At 39.7% G+C, this 19,300-nt stretch overlaps 1 protein-coding gene across 3 annotated transcripts in view; it reads left to right on the forward strand.

Annotated features, from left to right (window-relative positions):
• Positions 1 to 19,300, forward strand: part of RFX3 (regulatory factor X3) — a 183,611-nt gene that overhangs the window by 88,381 nt on the left and 75,930 nt on the right. For all 3 annotated transcript variants that reach the window (XM_042453967.1, XM_042453969.1, XM_042453968.1), the window contains exon 3: positions 14,332 to 14,429. In XM_042453967.1, the coding sequence (XP_042309901.1) occupies positions 14,332 to 14,429 (98 nt within the window). The remainder of the gene's footprint in view (positions 1 to 14,331; positions 14,430 to 19,300) is intronic.

Consider the following 19,300-nt stretch of genomic DNA (forward strand, 5'->3'; position numbering starts at 1 on the left):
ACACTCCCAATGCCCTAAGCCCAGATTTCTTCAAGAAAAATAAGAGCTTTTATATAATATAGAATTTGGAGTGAGATGGGATGAGACTCTACTCCCTAACTAATAGATCTGAAGATGGACAAAACAAGACAAAACTATGCTATTTAGGGACCATAGCTCAAGAGCAAAATAGCCAATATATTTAGCATACATTTTTAGAAGAGCTGCACCCTCAGGTGATGAAAAATGTTGCTTTCTCATAGCACACGATTTCTCCTTTATATTTTGCATTTACCAAGTTTTGTTTTGTGATTGGTCTTTGGAAGGCAAACACAGGCTTAATTTGGAAGACTGGTTATTGAGACATTTACCAAATATACTTGACTATAAGTGAAATGAATATCTCTTTGGATGGGTTATCAATGAAATACTTATTGGAAGATTGGAACCCACATATTACCAGGTTAATGGCCAATTTTCTGGTGGAGGCAACAAGATTATGGCTTAAATTTTATTTAACAATCCTGAAGTTTTATTGTAAATGCATGTTGTTTTTCTACGCGTAATAAAGGTTGACTGACTGACTGAGAAATTTATCTCACAAAATGGACTCCAAAATCTTGGGTAGACTTATACACGGGGCAATAAGGCAGTACAGTGGATCCATGGGGATCTGTTCTGGACCCCTCCTACAGATACCTAAAGCAGTGAGACCAACGGGGTTCCAAGGGAGTCAGGACCAGGGCTGGGACTTGGGTTTCAGAGCCCAGAGGCTGTGTCCTGGCTGCTAGGCTTGGGAACGGGGCTCCGAGGCTTAAACCTCAGCCCCAGCCTCAGCCTTGATCTGGTTGACTGGGTGGCAAACTTTGCCCCCACAGGCAAGCTGGGGAAGAAGCCATGGAGGAAGCAAGTAAGCAAGTAAGGAGGGGGAGAGGGAGGAGAGAAAGGAAGAAGGAGGAGGGACTTTTGTCCCCAATGATGGCACAGCTGCATGTGCTTTGTCATTGGAGACAATATGGGCTTGCCATCCGCGGATGCTCAAATCAGCGGATGGCAAATCCGTGTACTGTATAAGGAGGGCCCATTGTATATGCCGAAAATGGCAGGGATTTATGGATAGTGCAAGCATTTCAGACAACTAAATTATGCCAATTTTTCTTTTGAGAAGAAAGACTTCTTTATTTGAAAATGATTTCACCAAATGTAATTAAATTGAGCTTACAAACCTTAATTAATGTTAAACTAATTTGAGTTTTCAGAAATAGGTTTTGTGTAACATGCTTTTGGTAAGTTGATAGGCAGATCTAGGAACGGGTTCAGCCTGTGCTGGGTGGGGTTACACTTCCCTTGAAATCTCTGGTTTGTTGGGGATATTCCTGGATTGGGGATATTCCTGGATATTCCTGGTGGCCAGGATTTGGTTTGCATAGTTCAAGCTGTTATGTATGCCATATGTACCCATTCTTAAAGATATCAGATCATCTTGCCTTGATTACATCACATTTGGATTACTATAAGACATTCTTAAGTTGTTACTGCTTTGGAAACTTTTCAGAAACATCAATGGATAAAAAATGCTGCGGCTACAAGGTTACAAGGTGCATACAACTTCTATATTGCAAAAGCTTCACTGGCTACCAGTTCATTTCTAGGCACAATTCTAAGTGATGGCTATGGCCTATAAAGCCCTTTATGGCTTGGGTATAGCCTTGTGACAAAGTCACTGGGCAGACATGGCTTCTTGGCAGGGAAGGGAGGGACGGTCTGGTGGAGAAGGAGAGGATATAAAAGCAGCTGAGAGAGTTCTTGAGTAAGAATCACATAGGGAATCTGACTGAGCCTTATAGAGACTCAGACAGGGAATCTGACAAGCCAGTAGGGAGGGTGAAGAGAGAGCCAAAGGGTTTAAGGATTCTGACTAGGAAAGGAAGGAGCAAAACAGACCACCTCTTTGTGCTGGCTTTGTGCCAGCTTGGAGACAGAATGGCACCCTGAGAGACACCAGATTTAAGCTCCCTCTTAGAGGAGCAACTGTCTCCAAGCATCACCATTTGGATTCTGCCCAAGAGATAGGTTTGAAACCACTGGAATGCAGTGCCCCCCGATTCCCAACTCTCTCAAGCGTTTCAGAAGGATACCATGGTAGATGGTATTGAAGGCCACTGAGAGGTCCAAGAATACCAACAGGGTCACACGTCCTCTGTTGATACTCAGACGGAGATCATCAACTAAGGCAACCATAGCAGCCTCGACACATTATCCTGTCCTAAAGCCAGTTTGAAATGGATCTAGATTATCTGTTTCATCCAAGACTACTTGGAGTTGAATGGCAATGGCTCTCTATCACCTTGCTCAAAAATGGGAGACTGACCTATATTTGGTTTGTCCAGGGGTGTCAAGAGAAGGCTTCTTCAGAAGCGGCTTTACCACAGGCTGGAAATCGGCCTTCCTTGAAAGATGCGTTAATTATGTGTCTTAAAAGCATCGTTGTTACTTCTCCACCCTGGACAGCCGGCCATGAAGGGCAAGGATCGAGAGAGCAAGTTGTTTTTTTCACACTGCCAAGGAGCTTGTCCACTACCTCAGTACTCACAGAGTCAAATTGATCCAGTACTAAAATAGTGCATGGAGTTGCTGGATACCTCTCCTATCACTTCTGCAGTAATGCCAGCGTCCAGGTCAGCTCTTATCTGAGAGCTTTTATCTGCAAAATGGTTGTTCAATGCATAACAGCAGGGTTCTGGGTGGCAGGTATCTGAGTTAGATCCCTTACCACCCTGAACAGCTCTGCTGGATGAGACTTTGCAGACACAATATGTGCAGAGCAGAAAGATTTCTTTTGCATCATCTTCTTTTGCAAAAGAATCTTGACAGCAGTTTCTCTTTGACTACATCCATACTGCAGAAATAATACAGGTCAATACAACCTATAACTGCCATAGCTCAATGCTATGGAATTCTGGGACTTGTAGTTTGTTGTGGCATCATAGCTCTCTGACAGAGGAGGCTTAATAGCTCACAAAACTATCGTTTTGTGAGATATTTCATAGCATTGAAATATCCTAGAATTCCATAGCAATAAGCCATGGTAATTAAAGTGGTATTATCCTGGATTGTTTTTACAGTGTGGATGCAGCCTTTCAGTTTTGATACCACAGTAAACAAAGCTCACTGACAAAGGCCCCATACAGGCTGCCAAAATAAAGCTGCTTTGGGCCACTTTGGAGGTATGCTGTTTAAATGACACACACATCTTAAGAGCCCAGAAGCAGCGCCAAAGCTGTGCTCCAGTCCTTAGGACTGGATTGTGGCTTTTGTGCGGCTTCTGGACTCTTAGCATGCATGCATCATTTAAACAGCATACCTGCGAAGTGACCTGAAGCAGCTTTATTTTGGCCTGTCTGTATGGGGCCAAAGAAACTTTTACAAAGTATTTTTTATGGTCACCCAAGTCCTTTTTTTCCTCATCCTCTCTGCAGCTAGAAGGTTCATAGCAACATCAGCACTGGGAAGGCTTCACCACCCTCCTAGACATCTGATGTTGGGTTGCAGCAGTATGTCTGCAGTAAACAATGTCAATAAAGCTTGTGGAGGGAAAGTATGGGACTCTAGCTTTTCCTACTATTGCTGTGTGTGTCTGCCTACAACAGGAAAAGTGAACAACAGATACCTCTAGAAGAATATTTTGCAGAGCATGTGAAAACAGCAAAACAGAGAAAAAAGATAACAAAGAGCAGATAAGCCTACCTCACTGATTACCCCAGGAAGTGAAAAAAGCATACATCTGTAAGTTTGGCTACCAAAATTGAAATCATAAGAAAAGTGGAGACTGGTGAAAGAAAAAAGTCATCATTGGATGTACTTTGGATGCAGTGGCCCCTTAGAATGTTCAAAATGTTTTTATTTACTTATGCAAGGGTTACCTGAAGCAATTGTTTCATTTCACAGGTGCTGTGGTTAGTTTTGGATTCAAAGCTTGTTGAAACATGTTAAACTATGCTTCCTTTTTGTGATGTAGGAACCTATCCCTATTCTTTTCATATAATTTGTACCTCTGTTCCCAATTGTTTTCTTAAAGACATAATACCCAGTAACATATCAACTTTGTTAACTGAGATATAACTCTATCTCTGTCCACAGAGGTGAATATTGCAGCAACCTGTGTGAGAGGAAACATCCACTATCAACCTTTTAAGATAGACTTTCTGACATGTCCTCTGCTTTTGTTTAGTTGCTGCCATATGTTCTATGTTAGCTTGCTGGAATTGTGTACACTCCTCCTCAAAGCAAGCGCATTTATGTAAAACTAAGAATACTCTTAGTGAATACTCTTCAGAATACTCTTAGTGCAGAAATGGAAACAAAATGACATACCCACATTAGACAACTGGTTAGAAAAAGCAACTGATAACATAGAGATGGACAGATTAACAAAATGGATAAATGAGAAATCAATAGATTCAATAAAAACTGAATGGGAACCATTAGTAAATTACTGTAAGAAGAAATGGTCATAATAAAATACAGTAAGCAAAAATATCAAGAATGCTTGAAACAACTCAGATAGTAAAAGATATATCTATCACACTGAAGCTACCAGTAAATAATCTCCAAAAAGAAAAGAACATGGAAAAGTTAGGACTCTGGTTCCTTCTCCAGAGCGCCCTTTTCTGGCTTCCAGCTGTCTCCGAGAGACAGCTGGAGGCCAGGAAAAGGCAAGGAGGAGGAGGAGGAATGGGCATACATGTGCCTTTTCCGCCTTCTCCCTCGCCCCATGCCAAAAGAAATGGCCCAAAGTGCCACTTCCGGCACACCTGGCATAGGTTCGCCATCACTGTTACAGCACATTTCCTTCATCTTTTGTAGTTCTTGGAATCATCATTGAATACTGAATAAATCAGCAGTTATTAAGACCTTTTTTTTCTTTTTTGCTGTAACACGAATACAGTTATTTCTACTGCTCTTTCATTTAGTATTTCTTTCTGATATTCTGCTTTCCCTGTGGATTGAGATGGGGGTGATATTTGACAGTTTCCAATTGTGTTGTGTTTTTTCTTTTATCTGGCAGGGGAGGGGGGAGGGAGGATTCATGTTCATCTTTTCTCACCTATTTATCTTTCCCCTGCTGTTTATTGTACATTTTGTGTTTCTTGCCATCTTTTGTTTTGGATTAAGATTCTACATAAAGCTGTAGTCAGATTTATAACAGAAATACTTCACAGGCAAGTTGGAGTAGTAGAAATAAATTGATCTGATTGTATGGAAATTGTATTGCACAATATCTGGATTAACTATATGAGAAGATATCTTATATTTCACTAAAATTATGCATTTATTTTTCTAGTCAGGGTATATATATATATATATATATATATATATATCAGAGGAATAAATTGTCTTAAAGGCTTTTAAATATACTCGTATAGAAAAATAAAATAAATAGATGGAATATGATGATGACAGTTTTACACAATCCAATTAGAGTGCACAGACATGTAATTGAAAAGCACTTTAGCACTAGAATATTATTCTGTCTCTGAATTTGTGGATACAGAGTACACCGCCTCCACCTGGCATTTCTTGGAATGATGTACATTATTGGCTGTTAGCAGGCCAACTTCATATTTACTACTATTATCTTTAAGAATAACATTTGAATAGTAATAATCTTTTAGGGTAGTATTCATGTATAAATCTATGGTATGTAATAAAAATGTATATGAATTTCAAAGTGATTTTGTTTGCTGTGATTTTGAAAGCAAATCCCATGCAGCAGAATAATTAGAATAAATGATCGTATAAATCTGGTTTTTATTATTCAGTTTTTAACAATTCACAACACAGTTATTGCAAAAGACCATATATTTGTTGAAACATCTTGAAGGGGAACTGACCATTAACAAGGGGCAAAACACTCTTTAATAAATAAATTCATATGTATACCAAATTATGGTTTTGTAAGTGTAATTATAATTTGGCATTATGTAGAATTAACAAACAGACTTGTGAAATTGGCTGACAAAGTAGAATTTGAGACAAAGTCATGGTTTTCTCATTAATTATGTTTTCATGTGATTGGAAATGACAACCCATTGTTCCACCCACAAAAGTCACCTAATCTAGAAACTATAAATTTCTAAGTAGATATAAGCAATGGTTGGCATTTTGTTGAGATGCTGTGTCATCATAAACTGACTTAAGATAATGTAAAGTTGAATTTCGCCATTGCCCAACATTCATATTCTCAGGAAGAGAGTGGAGACATAGCTATGCCGTTGTAATAATTACAGTGGACCCTTGTTATACGCTGGGGTTTGGTTCCAAGCTCCCCCGTGAATAACAAAATCCGTGGATCCTCAAGTCTCATTAAATATAATGACATAGCAAAATGGTGTCCCTTATAAAAAATGGAAAATCAAGGTTTGATATTTGAAATTTATACTTTTTTTAAACATTTTCAAACCGTGTATGCTTGAATCCGTGTATAAAAAATCCATGTATAAGAAGGGCAGACTGTATGCAAAGAGCTAACAGTGTGCCTGTTGCATTATGAGTCCCTTTGCATTATTGGTTCCATTGCACAACAGGACATCATGCTCAATGTCCCAGTATGCATCACTGATGGCTGCATATCATGCCAGAGACACAGCTGCATCATCATAAAATTACATTTCATAGCACAAACTTGGCCAACAGATGAAAAAAGTGTGGCTTGGCTGCAAGCAGACCCCTTGTGTTAAGTTGTTTATTTTTAATGCTCCTAATTTCCTCCTGGAGTAAAGTTGGCAATTCTGGCATGTTTTCCCCATGTTTTAGACTTAGAAGAAGCCAATTTCCCCCCCCAATAGTTTCTGATGTAGCAGTTGATTCCAGATTACCTCCCATTGGGGAAAAAGTCTCCTGGACCTTAGAGAGAGCAAAACATAGATAAATTGTCTAACCACCCCCCCCCCCCGGAAATGAGAAGTATTGACAGGAAATCTTTTTTGTTTCCCCAGGATGTGCTGCCCTTCAAGTTCTCCTTGGGGTCCAAAGTGGTCCCGTAACTATATAAACTATATTTGATTGTCTGGAAGCAAAATATGACAACATTTGGAACCAACATAGTTTATTATTGTAAAACTTGGGCCTAGGCACAACTGTGAGAAGAAAATGTGCAACTTTCACGTATTCCAATCCAACAAATTTTGAATGGTCACAATTGATCACAATTGGTTTATTAGAGAAAGTCAGCTTGTCTGTGTCAGCATTTCACATAACTGTACCAGCTTTTAGAAGCATGTCAAGTTATATTGTTCAAAATATTTGGCATGTAACATTCTTCAAGAAATCGTAAATGTGATCTTAATGAACTGTAGAATTGGATGGATAGATAAGCTAGAGGAGTACTTAGGTGTTTGGCTAAATTAGATAAAACTGTACCACATTGATTACTAGCGTTTAATTATGGGAATATCTTGAAGGGGTAGAGATTCTACTACCCAAATTAATATGTATTTTATTTTTGAACTGCTGGTTTCTTAAAGTACCTTAAAGAGATGACATACTGTATGCTGTATTCTTAGAATTTATATGGGAAAGGAAGATACCAGAATCTGAATCAAAAACCATTAGAAAAAAGGTGTTGGGCTAACTTCTGAAAAAAGTACCTAATTTGTTAGCATGTTATTATGCAGCCCATTTAAAGGTGATCTATGTACACCATGGTAAGTAAATGGAGTATTTCTTTGGAAACACACAGATACCAAAGATACATACATTTTAGCAATTCATGTATTATTGCTATAAAGCCAGTTAGGCATAGGTTTTAAAATTTTCTCTCCATTATTTATTTATAACAATAATTTTACATTAGTTGGTGAGTCTCAAATTTGATTAGACATAATATTTATAGGCTTATGCAAGTGATGACTAACAAGACTTGCATTTCTGCTTCTGATATTATATACAAATTAGAAGAGGCCCTTGCAGCTGCAATGCAGTCAATTAAAGGCTTTCATAAATTCTAACGTGTGCAACAATACTATGAAATATAGATCTAACTACTTTTGAACAATTAATTTAGGAATAAAACAAGTAGAAAGGTTTGCTATCACACATTTACTTGTTCATTATAGATAGTATTTGTTTTTGTTTTTTTAAAGTTGTATTTTCAAAACTAGATTAGAGGGAGTGATTTCTATGTCATCAGAGGTGTGGAAGAAAATACTTTGATAGGGTTCAGCCTATTCACCTTATAGCAATATGAAAGAGAATTATTGTTAATACTACCTGACACATGATTGAGCTTGTGAGAACTGTGAGGACAAAGTTGGTGATGTTCATAATTTTAATCATATTGGCTTCTACTATTTTGAAGTTTGGGGGTGTTGGATCTTTTCATGGTGGATGAGCTCTAAGTTCTCTAGGGTAAAATTCTCTATCTAAACCTGCTTGCGTCAGACTTCCAACTTGATTGGGGGCCAGGAAGTCAATGCACAGAGAGCAGTGATGTCAATAGTATTGGTGTCACCCGTTGCGGTAACTCATGGTGTCACCTCTCCCATTGACCTCCTCCTATTTCATACCATACAGAATCCTTAGTAATCCTTTTTTACACTAATATTACTTGTAAATTGTAATTCCTATATATCGCTGAATGTAATGCTATTAGCTGTGAAATAACAACTAGCAAAATTAAAATTATACCTTCAAATTACAATATCATACACGAAACCTAAATGTATTTACATATACAAAATAAAATTTGTTTAAAATTTGATATTTTTAAAGAAAAAGTTAAAAGAATATTTTTTTAAAAATGCAATTAAAAAAAATAAAATTTGAAATTTGAATTTTAAAAAATTCCGGCGCCTCTCCTTTCTTGTCCCACTGAGCTTCACTCCACTCCTACCATCTCTTAAAGCATTTTAAAGGGAAGCAGGTGAATGCCACAGCCTGTTTCTGCCAAAAGGTAGGTGTTTGAGGAGCAGTGGTTTCACACACTCCCCCCCCCTTTTTTTTAGGGTGTCACCTGGTGCTATCTACACATCCCTAGTGATGCCACTGACAGAGTTGTTCAGCCAAATCTCAAAGCAGTCTTTGGTACTTCTGAACTGGCAGGTCAGACTAAGGCCCGAAACAGAAGGACATAAAATGCTGGCTTCTGAGCAACTTGGAGGCGTGACGTTGCCCGTCTGTTCCACCTCTAAGTCTAGGAAGCTTTGTTTTGTGCTGGCTCTAGAATGCATCTTATAACTACCGTTCCATCGATCTTTGGCTTACGAAGTTTTCGGGGTAGTTTAATTCTGTCCCCATGGTATTTAATAGATATGGTCTTCCAGAGCTTTCATTAATATTGTCATCAGTATGGAGATGGCACCCGACTCTAGCTCTTTATTCCTTCACTATACCTGTTAAATCATGTCATGTTTAGGCTACTGCAATGTTGTGTAAGTAGGACTGTTTTTAGATAGGGTTCAGAGACTATGGCCTGGTACAAATGGGTGGGAAGGGCTGTCCTGGCGCTGATTCTACGCACACTCCCAAGCCCTAGTCTGTATGGAAGCCGCCATGATGGCGGCCTCCCATCCACACGGGGGCCACCATGATGAAGCAAGCATGGTGCGCGTATGGACATTGCAGCGCTGTTCTCACATTATTGACATGTGCCAGTGGCACATTTGTTGTGTCAGCCATGCGCACCTAAAAGAACCCGTTTTTCCACGTTCTTTTTGGTGCAGAGGGACGCCGCGCGGTTTGCCTGCTGTGCCATCCCTCAGGAGCAAAAACGGGTGGCTCCAGCCCACTTTTTGGGGAAGTTCTGTCGAGCCCCTGTATCTGATGCACCTGTTGTTTTTAGCACATAACACTACTTTTATTCAGTCTGCACTTGTTCCCATTGTATGTGCAAGCCTAATATTCAGTTCTTAACAGTTTAGATTCAGTATAGTTGAAAGATCACCAGATACTGCATAATCTTGTCTGACTTTGACATCACCTGTAAGGATCTCCTCCACATTCTAGCGTTGTTAAAATTGTGTTTTTTTATTGTTGTTGGTGGGCTTTTTCAGCTGTTGCCTTGACTTTGGGGTCACTCTTTTAAAGAAGTCCTTCAATTTGAAATGATCTCTACCTTCCAAACAAATTAGTTAATTTTTGTTTATCATTTTATGGCAGTTCTGCACCTGCTTTAAATTTTTTTGTGCGTGTAGAGGAAGGGAGGATGACATTGTTTTGTTGTATTTTCATAATTATAATGGTGTGATTGTATTTTACTGCATAAATCTGTCCTAGATAATCCTATCTGTCTTTTCACATCAGTTTTTGAGGATCTGCTCAACAAACCTAAATAGCAGTAGAAACCTTCAAACTATATGAAGGCAGTTTAGAGATTAATAAGGGGAAACAGGTTGAAGTGTAATCCAGAGAGGACAGAAGTACTGTGAGCAGGGAAATCTGCTGAGCCTGATAGAGAAATGGGGTTGAACCCTGGCCCTAAAGAGCTAGATAAGTCAGCAGGCATGCAAAGCTTATGTAGGTACAGGAGGCATCAGTGGCCAAGAAAAACCTGATGTTACCTCATTAACACATTATTTTATTTATTTATTTACAGCATTTATACCCCACCCTTCAGTCCTAAAGGCTCTCAGAGCGGCTTACAATTATTATTTTAATCAGACGGTCAGGTTAGATCCAGATTAAATTACTGTAATGATAATAATGATGATTATGATAATAATAATAATTTATTTATCTATATCCCGCCTCTCCAATTGGATCAAGGTGGCTTACAACATTAAAACAGCATTAAAATACATTAAAATACAAAATAATAATTAATATCATTAAAACCCTATAACCCATGGACCCACCCACCCTCAAATTCAAAATGGCGATTCAAATAAATAGCAATAAACAAGATCAAGCAGATGAACAGTTGATGGAGCTGTCAAATTAATCTGGGAAGGCCTGCTGGAAGAGATCTGTCTTGACCGCCTTTTTGAAGCAGTCAAGATTAGTGATATTCTGGATCTCCTCCGGCAGGTCATTCCATAGTTTAGAGGCAACAGAAGAAAAGGTCAACTGAGAGACTGTAATAAGACTATTGGTGGCAACAAGTTTTTATCCAAGGATCTAAGCATGCGGGGCGGATTATATGGGCAAAGGTGCTCCCGTAGGTAGGCTGGGCCCAAGCCATGAAAAGTTTTAAAGGTCATAACCAACACCTTGTACGGTGCCCGGAAACTAATGGGTAGCCAGTGGAGGAATTTCAAAACAGGTGTTATATGGTCACTCCTAGAGCTCCCAGTGACCAATCTGGCTGCCATGTTTTGAACTAGTTGAAGCTTCTTGACTAGGCAGAACAGTAGCCCTGTGTAGAGAGCATTACAGAAATCAAGCTGTGAGGTTACCAGTACATGCACCACCATTTTTAGGTCCCCAGACTCTGGAAAAGGGCGCAGTTGGCATATCAGCCAAAGCTATAACAGTTTTCACCTAATCTAAGGCAGTCTGGAAACAACCATTGATATAGAGTGCAGCAGCTACATAGCAGGGATTAGGAATAAGACATTTCTATCATGTCTCCCCTATTCTGTGCCAGATATTGGATGCCTGTTTGTTTGCTGGCCCGATTTAATGGGCTGATATTAAGGCCCTAAATGGTTTGAACTAGGTTTTTTTCAGGTTAATAAAATGTCAGAATTCAATCATGGTTTTTGCCTACCAACTGCTCAGAGGCAAGGACTTGTGAGACCAGCATGTCAGTTAGTCTCACTTTTCTCACATCTGTATGAGCCTCTCAAAGCTTAAGCTCAACATCTGAGATCCTGATATCTTGTCCTTGCATAGGATATTTGAAATGGAGGTGAGTGCTAGGCATAATGTCTTTTCTGTGGAGGTAACATAATGTCATTCCCCAGAACGTGCACATGCTTCCCTCCATTTCTGACTTTCAGGAAAATTCTAAAATTTACTGTATATACTCATGTATAAGTCTAGAAATTTTAGTGTGAAAATTGATTCAAAACAGCTGGTTCAACTAGTCCATAGGTCAATATAAGTAGTGTACCTTAACTCTTATCAAAATAGGAACCATCTCCTTCTGAATAGATTGGCAAAAGGAGACAGCTTAGTCATCCCGGAAAAAGCTAAATAAAAGAAGCACTAACTCTCTCTGCTGTGGCACTGCTTCTGGTCTTTTTGAATGCCTGGGCAGGAAAATAGCAAAGTTCTTTGGCATCATTTTCCTTTGCTTCATCCTTTGCATCATTTGTTACATATCTCTAAGTTATTATATTTGTCTTATCCATAATTTTGGCCTCAAAGCCTGCCCTCGTTTCCCAGCAGACAGGGTCCTAACCTCCTATATTCTGGTTAAGAAAAATTCTTAATCAGAAACAAACAAACAGCCTCCTCTCCATCCCAGGAGAAACCCTCCCTTCCCCCATGAGTGTTTTAAAACAATATAATCAGGTTTTTCTGCTAAGTGGTTGCTTCAAATCCCATTCAGACAACCTATAGAGCCCTGAACGATCTGCCACAAATAACAACACAATTACCTTCTTACCTTGTCTAGATAGTTACTTTTTAAATAAGAATGCCTGCTGATGGGCTTGCCATTCAACTAGTCCCTGGCTTGATAGACCCATTGTGACAAGGTCTATATGATGAATTGGGCTCAAGGCCATGAAGGTTCATGCTGCCAATATCTTTCTTTTAATGGTCTCAGGGTGCTACAAGATTCCTTTGCATACTGTTGGGCATGCTTTGATTGTGATTTCCTGCATGGCAGGGGGTTGGACATAATGGCCCTTGTGGTCTCTTCTAACTCCATGATTCTATGATTCTGTTGTTATAAGGTTGGCTGCTGTGTGGGTGAGTGTCTTATCCTTGACTGGGTTTTCATGGCAAGGTCTGGTCCAAACAACATGATTGTCTACTGCCTTCTGAGGCTGGAAAAATGGACTTCCTAGTGCCTATGCCTTGATTTCTGCTAGCACAAGTCCTCAGATTTAATATACCATACAGCTCCATATAGGGACTTACACCAGCCACCTATGCCCACAGCGTGTGTGTGTGTGTGTGTGTGTGTGTGTGTGTGTGTATTCCAAAACAAACAACAAAACAACAACACCAAACTGTGATTTTACTATTTTATATAAGAGACTCCATTTTACTATGCTATTATATTTTATGTGACTTGAGCTTCCATGGATTTGGTATCCATGCAAAGTCCTGAATCCAACTCCAGTACATACTGGGGGCCCACTATACTATTTAAAATTTAGGTTTGTTTTCCTTTGACAGATCCTTTTTGTGGAGAAAATTCTCTCCTCAAAATTAGATACCAGAGGGTTTTACTTGCCAAGTCTTCTGTCTCCATTTCATGACTCCTTAATCAGCAATTCATTCAGCCGGGAGCCCCTCAGCCTTCCTATAGGTTGATGATAGTCTGCTACATGGAGTTGGGCAATTTTTTAAGCCTCTAGACAAGTTCATCCTCAGATGAAGCCAGACTTAATTCTGACGACAGGACCTGTTAACACAGAGTTCATCCACGCTTCTGCATGGACTCACCAATGTCTGCGAGATAAAGGTTAATCCAGTAGGTTGCCATAATTGTCCACTTTTACCAGGGACAAAATGTAGGACAAATTCAAGACCAAACTGTAGGGCAACTGCAGGACAAAACTCAGCTCAAAATGTAGGACATTTAAGGTCCACCATTTTTCTTCAATGTCCTACATTTTGGGCTGAGTTTTGTCCTGCAGTTGTCCTACAGTTTGGTCTTGAATTTGTTCCACATTTTGTCCCTGGTAAAAGTGGACAATTATGGCAACCCACGGTGCACAGATGTTCCAGTAAAGAACTGCACATTGTTGTGAAATATTAGTTGGTAGTCAGACATTAACATTCCTCTTTCAGAGTGGTAAGTCTTCATTGCTACAAATTAAATCACCTTAATATCACCTTCATTGCTATAACCATAGGTCCAGATTAGATCAGGTTCTATTCTGATTGATCACATAATCCACCATAATCCACCTTTTAGACAAGTTCTCATCGACTGCTTCAGGTTTTCAGTGGCTGACCTGCTACAGTCCATCCAAGATCGGTTCAACTTATAGTTGAGTATATTCAGTAAGTTTGATATACAGTGTTTGTAAAGAAGGTTCTGTATGCTGTTGCTTTTTTAATTGTTACATCTTATTTTTATTATTTGTGTATTCCATCTTGATTTTATGGTTTTATGTATTTTGTATTTTTAATTAATTGTAATATGCTTTGTAAGAGATTTTACTGATAGTAGCAATATAATGTTCAGGTAGAAAACCTGCTTTATAAAGCACCTGATTCTTTGATTTGCAGGTTCAGCAAGTACAAACTGTACAACAAGTACAGCATGTATACCCAGCCCAGGTGCAGTATGTGGAGGGAAGTGATACTGTCTATACAAATGGAGCTATGTAAGTTCATTTTTGCCATTTCCATCCTAACAGTATACATGGTTATAAGCATCTTTCTGTAAATTCTATTGTGCTGCTTTTAGAAAGCTGTGAAAAGCATTTTATCTAAAATCGTTTAGAATTAAAGTTTTTTCATTATTGCAAATTAAAGTATTTGGTTTTGTAGCAGCAGTTGATATGATTTTTATGAGATATAAGAATGGAAATAAATTAGTTGGAGTATTATTGATAATATTTCCTCATGTGATTGAAAATAAAAATATCTACACTATGATCATTTTGAAGTCGCTAATCCTGTATTAATGTCAACATTTTTAAGTATTATTACTTCATAGTGGGGATGTAGTTCATATAGTTTCCTAATAAATAATCTGAAGTTGCAGTCCCAGACACACCTGCTGTTAATCCAGTTTAATTTATTGGCCTTTATGTCTGAGTAAACATATTTGGGTTTACGATGTTAACTGCTGGGATTGAGGAATCCCATATTGTAAACTGTATATGTTTTAAAGCTTGTTCAATAAGTTTCTTTAAAAAAAGAATATACTGTTCATACTTTACTTCTGTAGGATAGAAAAAAGGTTTTCCTGTGTACACATTTCTGTCTTGTCCTGATCATCTAGTTGAGTGGACAAGTGAGGGACAACTATTAAATATAAATCCTGTAATATATACAATTGAGAGAGTTTTCCTACATGTGGGCATATTGTGGTATTCTGTTTTGTAGTGTACAGCCACCACCTAGTCTTGACCCTTCTCTTTTCCCATAGGCACTTGATTGCTACATCTGGATCCTTGATCCTAAGGAATCCAGTTCCAAGTAATCTAGTTTTGGTGTATACTTTGTTCTGCTTGTTGCCTGGTCTCAGACATGAACAGATATACCTCACCTAACAAAGAAAGCTTCCTTTTATGAAGGCCTTTAATTCATGACCAGCCGCCTCTTTCCCTGCTTGTCCTCTTTCTGGCTGGAAGATTTTTAGCAGCATCAGTATTAGGAGGAAGATGAAGAAGGCTGGAAAAATACAGGCTTTCAGCCCTAGGCTACAGCAGTATGTTTGCAGAAAACAAAGCAATAAAGCTTGATCTGGGAAGGAATGGGATTCCACTCTAGCTGATCTTAATTGTAGCTGTGTGTGCCTGTCTACAACAGGCAAGGTAAACAACAGCTGCCTCTAAATCCCTTACTGAGCATGATAGAACAGCAAAACACAGAGAACAAGGAAGAGCAGATAAGCCTACCTCTCATGGTGGCAGCCGAAGCAGTGTTGTGTGCGAAAATAAAAGCCAAGGATGTAAAAGAAGCAGCAACCGAGTGGCAAGCCAGCCAGCCAGCCTTCCTTTTATTCTTGATTGTGAGGATGCAGTGCCTGCCACCAACAGATTCTCATGGCTTCAAGAAGCTGGGCCCCTCATGCCTTTTTTGGCCGAGAAGCACAAACAGGAGGAAGAGGAGGAAGTAGGTAGCCAGGCGCAGCTGAGGCAGATGGTGTTGGCCAGCTGGTTACTGTGCAAAGCGGGCGATAGCGAGGGGGCAGCCCCTGTCCACTACCCTACAATGGGGGAGGATGGAAGGGTGCACAGGAAAGAGGAGGGAGAAGCTAAGCAATGGCATCGCTTCCCTCCCTCCCTGACTCCTTCCCTCACCACCTCGCATGAGGAAAAAGCAAGGAAATGTGCAAACACTGCTGGTGGCAGGCATGGATCACAGCTAAGTGAAACTGTATGTTCTTTCTGTGAATATACTGTATGTACATGCAGCCAAAAATATCTTTGTGTAGTTGTATGTATTGTATAATTTACATTCAGGTTTCATCTTTTTGAATACATGGAAAAATATGTGCGGAAATACAATACCAAATTGCCCTTTGTAAATCCTTATGGATGAAATCTATTCTTTTTAACTCTCTTTCCTTTCTGAAACATTTGCTGTTTGCTTCTGATGGTGACTATGGAGGTTCTGTGGTTGACTGGGTCTTGATAGTACGACAGATATTGTTTTTCATACATTGTAGATGAAGCCCATGATAGGATAAAACTGATGGTTCAAGAAAAAGTTTTTTTGTTTTATGAGCTGTCAGATCCATATACATGGTTCTGTCATGATGATATCATGTAATTATGATATGATGGTAAGATGACATGGTGATATAGCATTATGATAGATGCTGGTTTATTGAGAAGAGAATAGGAAGCCAAGCTTGGGAAACAACAGGAGGGGCAAATGGCTGGAGGTGAGAGAGATTTGTGGTGTTATGATTCTGTTGTTCCTGCAAGCAGATCGGGGCTGTAAACTAGGGGTACTCTCCTTCCTTAAGTGCGATTGAATGATAATGCAGGAAAGGAAAGGAGAAACATGAAAGGTCACTTTGATACAGATCAAACGTTTGGGATCATAGCCAGGGAGGGGAACTGGATGATGGGAATGCTTAAGTATGATCTGCGGGGAAATTTTTCTATTCCGACACAAACCCTGGACAGAGGAACTTCTGTCTCAATTCCTAGAATAAAATCTTTTGTTTAAATCACAGTAAGATGTTCTCTTGATTACTGGGAACTGAGAGGCTGAATAGACCACCTTTATATGCTGGCCTCGAGGCAGAGTGGGGCCATGACATCTGCATGACGCATGCCCTGATGCTGCCCTGATGCTGGCATCATGCCATGTTCCTGACCTCATGATGGGCGGTGTCCAAATGATGCATGCCTAAACAAGTGCTGGAAAGTGCCACCGCAGCGGCAAAGGCGCCCTTTTTCTGGCTCCAAAAGGAGCAGTATTTTGCCATTCTTTTTAGGGCCAGAAAAACGCCAGATCAGGGCTGCGACATGTAATTGCCGCAGTCCTGATCTGGTGAGGAAAGGGGCAGTCTGTTTAGCCCCTGAGTCCATTGATCCTGACAGTAGCTGATGTCCTGTGACACACAATATAACTATTAAGGACTTTGAAAATGAGTATAGGTGATAACTATCGAGGCTAGGCATTTTAAATGAAGAGATAGCAAGGCGTTTCTTTATAGTACAGTGTTACTTACTGCAATATAGTGTGCTATATAAACATGCATTAAGGGAGAGAATCGTAGTCATGTGCCAATAAGATGTTCATGTGTGAATCCTTAGGAAGTGAAGACTTGATAGCAGTTAGAAAATATATTCAGTGCTTTGTATTCATCACAGAGCTCTGAATTTACAGAACACTGATCTGTGAAATTCTGAAGCACAAAGAATGGCTCCTGACTGTGTTGTCTCTACAGTACACTTGTTTCTTATCCACAGAAATAAATCCTGTTTCTAATGGCATTTCTGGAAATGATGGGCACAGAAGTGCTGCCAAATTTGGAGTTATGTGTCAAGTTATTTTTTCCCCTCTCCTGTGTAGTAATTTTCAATATATTGATTATAAATTACAGGCACAACCCAGAATAACGCACAGCTGGAAACTACTACTTTATTGTTTACATTCTCAGTTTATCTGCAAGTCACACCATTAAGTTACATCTACTTCATTCTCTGTGAGGCCGAAGACACAATCCACAACACATGGGCTAATCCCTCGTCCCAAACAGTTCAGGCAGGATTTCAAAATTCTAAACTGTAACTGTCACCTCCAAACCCTCTCTCCTTGGTTTTCGTTTTCTAGCCTTCACAACTGATTCAACAACTTCAGTCTAAACTTTTGTTGTTTACTTGACCTTTTCTTTTCTTTCTTTTCTTTCTTTTTTCTTTTTTGGTCTCTGGGTGTGGGTGGGTTGTGTTATCACCCTCACAAGAATGACCATTCTTGGTAAGTGTCAACACTCAGCTTCTTGAGACTATCCTTCTGAAAGTACTACTGCTAAATAATTTAACAATATATCTTCCAACTGTCCCGATTTGGTCAGGACAGTTCTGATTAAATCTTTGTCATCCTATTTTTTAAGATGGCTTTAAAATGTCCCCATTTCTCTCTCCTCTTCCCACTTTCCTCCTTTGTTCTCTTTTGCTCCTTTGCCCTTGGCTTGCAGTTTTTGCTGTCTTGACTGTAAATTACTGTGTAGAAAGTCTATACTATTTCTTGTTTTCAAATTTAAAAAGCTGCTTATACTCATAAAAACGTCTGTGAAATTAAACAGATTTTTTGTTAATTCTCTCCATCCCTAAAATTTTTGCTACAATGATACACACAATTTTCTGGGAACAAATATGTTGTATACATTTGGGCTAACGTCTGAGAAAGTATGTGCATGTCTAGATATTCCCCTGTTCTTCTTTGTGGTCTCTGTGCCTTGCACTATAGGGTTTTGCACCTGCGCAGAGTCCCCGTTCAGAAGCTGAAAAGCTGAGCAGATTGGCGGGAGGCCCTGCCCACCTCTGTGTACTGAGCATGCCCAGTCCTGCCAATCTAGCTCCACCTGCAATTCTCTTTTGTCCATTGCAGGAGGTTCCTTCTGCAACCTCACAAGACAAGGCCTGACGTCTCAGGTGACCCGTGACGCCAAGAAGTCAAAGAAAAAACACAAGTCTAAGGCATCTCTTCCGCCTACCACTATTTCGGCCTCAATGTCTACTTCGATGTTCACATCGGTCTCGATGACTGTCCTTGGATCCTATTATGGCTTTTTTGCTACTTGCAACCGATACCATGGCCGGCTATTTCGGCCTCAATGTCTACTTCGATGTTTCACATCGGTCTCGATGGCAGCAACTGCCTTGGAGTCTATTATGGCTTTTTTGCTACTGGCACCGATACCATTGCGGCCATTGCAAACTCCTATCCTTGCTATCATTCCCATTGTGTCTTCGATGTCGATGTCTCAGTCTCTGCCTCCCCTGCTGTCACACAGGTTCCTCAGTTTTGTTACTCTCCCCCCATCCCTCAATCTACCGAGGAATTG

The sequence above is a fragment of the Sceloporus undulatus genome, chromosome 2 (assembly GCF_019175285.1).
Source record: "Sceloporus undulatus isolate JIND9_A2432 ecotype Alabama chromosome 2, SceUnd_v1.1, whole genome shotgun sequence".
Classification (NCBI taxonomy): Eukaryota; Metazoa; Chordata; class Lepidosauria; order Squamata; family Phrynosomatidae; genus Sceloporus; species Sceloporus undulatus.